This window comes from Nematolebias whitei, chromosome 1 (assembly GCF_014905685.2).
Source record: "Nematolebias whitei isolate Nwh7 chromosome 1, NemWhi1, whole genome shotgun sequence".
In the NCBI taxonomy this organism is placed as follows: domain Eukaryota; kingdom Metazoa; phylum Chordata; class Actinopteri; order Cyprinodontiformes; family Rivulidae; genus Nematolebias; species Nematolebias whitei.
The window spans coordinates 56,268,170-56,276,533 of NC_056498.1; the positions used below are offsets into that span (position 1 = coordinate 56,268,170).

General features: G+C 39.1%; 1 protein-coding gene across 1 annotated transcript; it reads left to right on the forward strand.

The window, feature by feature from the left end:
- The first annotated feature begins 4,078 nt into the window (after window positions 1-4,078).
- bag2 (BCL2 associated athanogene 2) lies at window positions 4,079-7,896 on the forward strand. Its single transcript, XM_037679152.1, has 3 exons — window positions 4,079-4,305; window positions 4,430-4,539; window positions 7,368-7,896. The coding sequence occupies exons 1-3, from the start codon at window positions 4,184-4,186 to the stop codon at window positions 7,760-7,762; spliced, it is 627 nt and encodes a 208-aa protein (XP_037535080.1). The 5' UTR covers window positions 4,079-4,183; the 3' UTR covers window positions 7,763-7,896.
- The last annotated feature ends 468 nt before the right edge of the window (window positions 7,897-8,364 follow it).

Genomic DNA, 8,364 nt, shown 5'->3' on the forward strand with positions numbered 1-8,364 from the left:
TTATTTTTATTTTTTCATTAATTAAGAAAAAATGTTGTTTTTTTTTTGTTTGTTTTTTTTGTTTAAATGCCTGGTGCCTGTAATAACATAAATAAAATGGGTAAATCTTATTTGAATTGTTTTTGTAAAATTATTTATATGTAAATGAGATGGGCATTTAATATCGCAATATATCGCTCGCAGACTTGTGAATTAAATAGAATTGAAATCGTATCGTGACAGACTTTGTGATATCGAGAAAAATCGTATCGTCATACAAATAAATCAATATAATATCGTATCGTGGTAAAACTGGTGATTTACACCCCTACAAAACACTCGGTAATCGACCAGTTGACATTTGGTGCTGACGTCATGCTTCCTTCTGCTTTCTGTAGAAGCTTTTCCCAGGAAGCACTTCTGTCATTTACAGGTGTACAAATCTGTTAAGAAAAATTAATCAAATTTCTAAACATACGGCTCCAGTATTTATCAGGATTACTGATGGAAATGGCCTGAAATTATTTATGAACACATTTTTCTTCCACTGCAGTGTCTCGTGTAGAGAAAACATCAGCAATGAAAAACTGAAAATATAAAAAAGTGACTATTTGAACATATTTCTCTTTACTTTTCGTTATCAGTGCATTCCTGTTCGTGGGCACATTTCCACTTTTCTGATTAGTGCTTTGTGACCGTGATCTGAGGGCTTTAATCCACAAAACAGCTAAAAACACTTTTCTTTAAACACCAGCACATTTTCAACTTTACAGGAACTGTACATGTTGTGTGGAAAAAACACTGAAAACCAGTAAATTATACTTTTATTTCATAGCTGTTAATGTCAGATCTTCAGCAGAGCCCCCACATCCACCCCTCCCAATAAAAGTGAATCCAGTAAGTTATTCAAGTCAGATTTGTGAAGTTCTGTTAAACTCGGCTGACAGTGAACAGATGCAGTACAGAGTTTATTTTAATGTTTCACTTTAAGCTCTCAATGAACATGTTCATCTGAACATGTTCAGATTTTCACTTTGTGCTTCTGTTTATTTCAACAGAGATGGAAGAAGCTCTAACGCGAAGTCTTGTGGAGTTCTGAGCACGTTGTAGTATTTTTGTTCTGCGGTCACATTGGAACCGCTATACTGACCCATTGCATTCACGTATGTTAAATAAATGTTACCTGATATTTTACTAGTGCTACTTTCCTCGGTTCATGTAACACGTGTGACCAGATCCAGCTGCAGCATGAAGATTACGTATTTTGGAAAGTTGGATTGTTGATGTATGCCAGCTCTTCTGATGTGAAGCACATGGTCATATCAGTTACTGCAAGGTGCCTCAGCCAAGCACGTGACCACGGTGCTAATTATGTCTTCAACTCAGGTTTCGTCACAAACTTGAAATGAGTTTTTCTTGGATTTATGCTGCTCACAAATCAATAAAAAATACTTTTTGTGTTTCAGGGATGTTATACTGAAACTTCATTTGGAGCATGATTTTACCCTTTATTTGAAAACCATTTAGTACCAATTTACTAACTAAAAATACTCAACATTATTTGGTCAATTAGGTTGTAAACACTTAATAAACCAAAAGCAGTTATAGTGAGTAAAATGACCAATGGTGCTACTAAAAATACATTAAACACTGTAAATGATTTCAACCTATTAGAACTATAAAGAACGAAAAAAATTCTCAATAGTCTCATTACCAGCTATTCTTACCCATATCTAGAAGAAATTTTACAAGTTGGTTGGGCCTTTTGTCTTTTTTTTTTTTTTTTTTAATATACCGTATTTTTCCGACTATAAGGCACACTTAAAATCCTTTAATTTTCTCCAAAATCAACAGTGAGCCTTATAATACGGTGCACCTTATGTATTAAGTCTGATCGTGTTTAGTGACCTCGGACTGATTTTATGTGTACACGACGCTCAAAAATCTGTCAGAATGTTTTAGTTTCGCTTAATGCGCCTTATAGTCCGAAAAATACGGTACATTGACCTAGTTTTTACCAGGTGAAGCTCTCAGACAGTTCGAGTTGTGGACTATTTTCCATTAAAGCGAATTCAATTGTTATAAGAATGTTTATATTCATTAACCTCATTTTGGTACATTTCCACAAGTTTTGTGCATCTGTGTCCTTTACATTCTGCAACTTTGGTTCACCAAGTGACAGGTCTTGAATTTAATATGATTTCTATTAACATATATTTTATTATAATAGTTAAAATTATAATTAAGATAAACTAATCAAACTGATAAAGACTAGAATAGTTGCCAAAGCTGCGTTGTCATGTGTTTAACTGATTTTTATTTCGTTTTTGTGCTCTTTGTATATTTTCACTGGCAATAATTTGGTTTGTAAATCTGTTATTTCTTTGTGAGTTAGAAGCAGAAATGTCTGGAAATCACTGCGTTGTATAATTTCTGTAAGGTCAGTCAAGGTAGTTGAGGAATTCTTGCTGTCCAGGAGGTGAACAGTAACCCTCAGAGTTTTAGCTGCTAATGAGTCTTTACAAGTCAGCTTAAACAGGACTGAGTGCAGAATTTAACAGGTTCTGTTTACCACGTCATCTTTCATGCCAAAGTTTAAAAAGTAAGACCATCTATGTATTGTCGAGAAATGCACTTTTGGTTAAATCTTAAAATATGTTCTGTGTGGTATTGCAATATCTTTTAGTATTTGGGGTGTCAACTGATTGTCAGGTTTTAGCTCAGTATCTGTAAAACCGACTGTTAAATCACTTTTTGTTTGGTAAGTTCAACTAGTTGCAGTGGCCATCTTCATTGGATTTGACACCAAAAGTTTGTTGTAGATGCAATACAGTGAGCATTTCATTAAAACCATCATACCTGTCAACATATGGGATTTTTTTGTATTGTATATGTGAATCTGTCATAAAAAAAATAACCACAAAATATTTACAAATGGTAAATGGACTGCACTTACATAGCACCTTTCTATCCTATCAAGATACTCAAAGTGCTTTACAACACAATCTGTGCCCTCATTTACCCATTCATACAGCACTCTACTAGATCTCTACAAAGACTAATCAGTGCTTTATCACATTCATACAGCGATGGGACACACATCAGAGGCAATGAGGGGTTCAGTGTTGTAGAATATTGCCTGTGAACACTAGCATTGAATATTGACCTCACAGATACTGGAGTTCTGCACATGCACAGTAAGGTCCTTAGCATATAGCTACCAGCAGGTGCATATGAGCATGTGCGTGTTGAATGTTTCATGCAGCGTGTGCATATTAAAGATCCTGTTCAGCGTTAAGCTGATAGTCTTTATTACCACAAAACACAACATGGTGTCAGAAGTGGGATGCGAACCTACGCCTCCATTTGGCATTTACAAGTTGCTTACATTTGAACATTGACGAGAACGCTTCGAACAGTCTCGCAGTAATGTTGAATCAGTAAAATAATCTTCAGATGTGAGGGGAAATAACAGAATCTGAGACACCAGGTCAAAAGTGAAAAAGTTCTGGTAAGAAACTGACTAAAGGCTGACGAGACGATGGAGTCATTTTTGGGGAGGAACTCGAGCGGTGGAGAGCATTAAAGCAAAAGTTGGTGCTGATCATACAGTATTTAAATGAGCTGGACATAAACAGAATAACAGTTTCTGTAACTGATGGGCAAATTAGTTGTAAACAACGGTGAGGAATATCAGCTGTTTTCATATTCAGTTTTAACAAAAACTCAGAGGAAGTTAACTTCCAAACAATTATTTAATTATGTAGAAATTGTGTTAAGTGTAAAAATCCACTTGAAAAATGTGTATTTTCGCAGCTATTATGATTTAAAACTCATCACGTGGTTGATGATTTTGTTAAACGGGAAAACATTTTAATTAGCCTCATAAAATGAGTTGAAAATTCTAGTTGAAGGATTAATTATTCTTTTCTGCGGACCTGATGACTTTTCTCCTGGCCCTCGAGTGGCCCGCGGTCCCTATCTTGAGAACCCCCCCAGCTCTGGGCCCCTCGGGAACTTTCTGCAGGAGGAGGGGAGAGGGAAGTCACAGCCCATGTTTGGAAATGTTCCCCCCATGGGGCGCTGCTGCTTCAGTTCGAGGAGTTCCAAAGAACTGGACGCGCGGTGGTGGATCCGGTACCGGACGGGTTGGAGAAATAAAGGAAAAGCGACCCTCATCATCATCATCTTCAGCAGCAGCAACATGGCTCAGGCGAAAATCCAAGCAAAGCTGAACGAAGCCGCCTGCAGCAAGTTCCACAGGACGCTGTCCATGGCCGACCGCTCCGGGCAGCTCCTGGAAAACCTGGATCAGCTGGAAATGAGGTACAGTTCGGCCACAGGCCCGGACCACGTGTCCATTTGAGCTGCGAGGAAACGGAACAACCCAAAACAACCCTCGTTACTCGTGCAGCAAACTGACGGGATTTGTTTCTTGTTTCTCCGTCAGAGTGGAGGCTTTACGCGAAGACGCATGCGCAATGGAGCAGGAAAGGGAGTCCATCCTGGAAATGATTCAGTCCATTCAGAACTGTCAGGAAATGCGGAACATCTGCGCGGGTGAGGCTGCGGGTTGTTCCACACACCTTCTTTGTCTGTTAGCAAAATATCCCCTGAACCACACAGCGGGTTTTAACAAACCCAGGGAGTCATGTCATGCGCATCTACAGCTGATAATTTTGTAGAGTCAGACTCATTCGAAACAACAACAGTTATTATTCTTGGGAAGCATGAACACGATTAACTCGGTCCCTTTTACAGGTGTTTGAGCTAAAATTTGGTATGGTAGTAGCTGAGAGTCATCCCCAGTATACTCTGAGCACTAACTGTGAGATCTGTTGTTAAAACTTGAGCATTGGAGTCGTTTGTCTGTTAGCAAAATAACACTGGACGGATTTGAATGAAACTGATGCAAATCTTTGAATGAGCATCTGTAACTAATTACATGTCTGTGGTGGAATCAACCCAATTAAAGATGTCCACCGCCCAATGACGTCATTGGCCAGGCTTGACCTAAACTGCAGTAACACACTATAAGGTTGGAGTTTAGTTTAAATCTCTGGCATGAAAGGTGGCGGGTGATATGCATTCCTTCAAGGAATTCTAGGCTTTTAATTGGAGTCCTGTACTTTTCTCATTTCTCTGATCTCACTCTGGCATTGTGATCCAGTGAGGTTATGCTTTGTGGAAGCTGTGGGGAGATTTGAGAAAAACAAGAGTCAGCACTCCACCCACGAGGAATGAATCAGGCTCATGTTTCACCTCTGTATCGTTAAACTACGATGCACATAAGCAAAACGACTATGCCTGGTTGTATTTATTCCAGTTTTTGTTTCCACGGTAAGTACATTCAAGATTCAAGATACTTTATTGGACACTAAGTCGTACAAGTACAACACACATTGAAATGTATTCTGTAACCACTTTTATTTTCACGGGCCGGGCAATTATTGAAATAGAAAATAACGATTTAATCAAAGAACAGTAAATTTAAATCAAACAGTATTTACATGTATTAAGTTCATCAGGGTGCAAATAGAACCATGAAAATGTATAAAAAACAATAACAGATGTAAAAAGTATTTTGATTTAGTTAAAGTGCTTTAAGGTGCTTTACTCCAGATGCACAATCCATTATTTTTACCAGGCTGGAAATACAAAAACTTTTTTGTGCAAGTTTGTTAAAGGCTAGTTTTTTTCAGCCATATGAAAAAAAAAGATTAAGAGTCCACTCCTTGTGAATTATGTGGGATTAAATCCTGCTTTGATCCAACATGCATTAGTGCAGTTATCAATCAAGTATATTTCTAATTTATTGGAGCCTGAATGCCACCGCATTTACAAAGTTTAATTTCACTGTCATAGGCATGTTTAATTTGGGGGCTTTTAATAATTAATTATTTTTTCCATGGTGAAATGATTATGCAACATACAACTTCAATGACTTTTTTTTAAATAAATGGATACATGAATTAGATTTTATTGTGGATTTTTTTCTAATCTGTACTGAGGCAAACTTGGGGTCAGTCAGCCTGACCCAAAATAACTGTTATTTGAATCTGGCTCCCCCGTGTCAGCTTTGAATTGGTCAACTATCCAAAACTCTCCTGGATGTTACGTGAATAAGAAGCTCTGACCCCCCACAACCCGCTCCCTTCCTGAGGACATCTGTGGACCTGTATCAGAGCTGAGCCGGCTGATAGACACTGTACCATCTCTTATCTGGACTATGGAACTATCTGGCAATGTCCATGAACAAACACGGCCTTCGTCGACCTTCCTCATATGTATTATATCACTATGGTGCTATTTCTGTGCTGAGGTAGTTTTTTGTTTTTTTTTACACCTTCTCTTCCCTGTGTTTCTCTTTTCCTTATCTAAACAAAAAAGGGTGGCGCCTCCCATGAGGCCGCAGCCTCAGACACCTCCGTCTTCCCATGTCCGTTTGTGTTTTTACTTGAACGGACTGTAATGAAATGTAAGTCCGTCGTGCTTCGGTGCAATGACAATAAAGTTGATTCTGAACTTGTATGTCGAGCTGAAGTGCACCCACCTTTTTTTTAAATGTTTGATGCTGAACAGTCCTGAACAGAACTATTCAACTAAATTGCCCAGGGGCCCACAGTTACTGAAAACCAAGAGCTCAGGGGCCGGACATCCAGCAGTTATTCTCATGAAGTAAGATTGTTTAACGGTTTAAAATGAGTTTTGTTTACAAATGAGCCCATTGGTGGGCCAAACTGAGCACACCCTGTGGGCTTGATTTGGCCCCAGAGCCACCAGTTGAATAACCCTGGTCTAGAAGATATAAGTGAACAAGGCTGAGTGTTTCTCATTAGTGATCGTGAATGACTGCAGCTGATCGTTTTCCTTAGCCAGCTTAAAAAAAAACATTTATTTAACGGTACTTAACGAGTAAAGGAAAACTCAGAACAATGGGACAATTCAAGGAATGCAGTGAAGATACAACAAAAGTTATTAAAAGCTTCTGAAGCCACTTCTAAACAACTCCAGATTTCAAGACCATCAGTTCAAACATCCGACTGGGCGTGAAGCCAAGGTTTTTAACAAGACCCAAACTACCACCCTCAGATGAAAGGAAATTGGTTAAGATGTTCGAGAACCCAGGAACCACCCTCTTCAAGTTTAATGGAAATTTGCAGCTGGATAAACCAAACCAGAGAAAAGTTTTAGATCATGCTATTAAGCCACTTACAAGAAGTATGTTTGTAGGAGTCAAGATGAGGCTTTAAATCTAAAGAAACTGTCAAAGCGCGTGTGGTGGGGTCGTCATGTTGATGGACAAAGTGGAAGGAATAACTCCAAAGAAGGTCTTGTGCATTTGACTCTTAGACGTTTTCTGAATGTTTCCCCTTCCTTGTCTGCAGGTGAAAGGGAGGAGTTGACTTTGACTGCGGACCGTCTGATGGGTCGAACCCTGTCCGTGGAGATCTCCGTCGGCACGATCCGAAACCTCCAGCAGGAGGAGGCGCTGCGCAAGGCCACCTCCATAATAGACGAGATGGTGAAGAAGCTCCTGAGCGACATGGAAGGAGGCCGGCAGCAGCTGCTGGCCCTGCACGCCGCCTGCGTGACGGAAGCGCCGCCCGTCCCCATTGACCAGAAGTTTCAGGCCGTGGTGATCAGCTGCGCCCTGGAGGACCAGAAGAAGATCAAGCGGAGGCTAGAGAGTCTGCTGAGGAACGTTGGGAACGCCGAAAAGAACATCAAGATCATGGATCATCAAAAACTCGAGGACACAAGAGCCAACGGAGGTCATTAAGACCTGAAGTGTGTCTTAAATTCCACTAACCTTAAAGACAACTTTTGTAACGCTTCACGTTTAATTACTAATATTAGGTTTTTAACATGTAGCAGAAAGAAAACGTTTGCCTTAAAATTATTGTCATTTATACGTTAATGTGTTGACACGGTGCACCGAGCATGTGCACTGAAGCATTTCAGACAGAAAAAGATGCACTTCTGTGGCAAAAAACAGTAAAATTATATGTCTAACCTTTTAATATTCAGGGTGAAGTATCCAGATACATGATGGATTCTGATTTATTGCTCACACTCATCTGAGCAGATAAGCGACAAACCCGGTCTTTAGTTTGTCTTTTGTGCCTCACATATGAAGGACGATGGATGTTTTTTTACACTACCTCTGTGTGTGAATGCAACACAAATCACAAAGCTGTGCTTTTTTTTTTCTTCAAAAAGTTTTTTTTCGTGTGTGTGTGTAACAAAAACAATAAAATGTTTAAAGCATTTAAAAGGAGTGATTAGATATGAAAAATGTAGCTTATTATTGTGAAAATCCACAAATATTTGTGGAATAGTTCCTGCCTTTGGAACATGTTAATTTTATCTGAAATCAACATT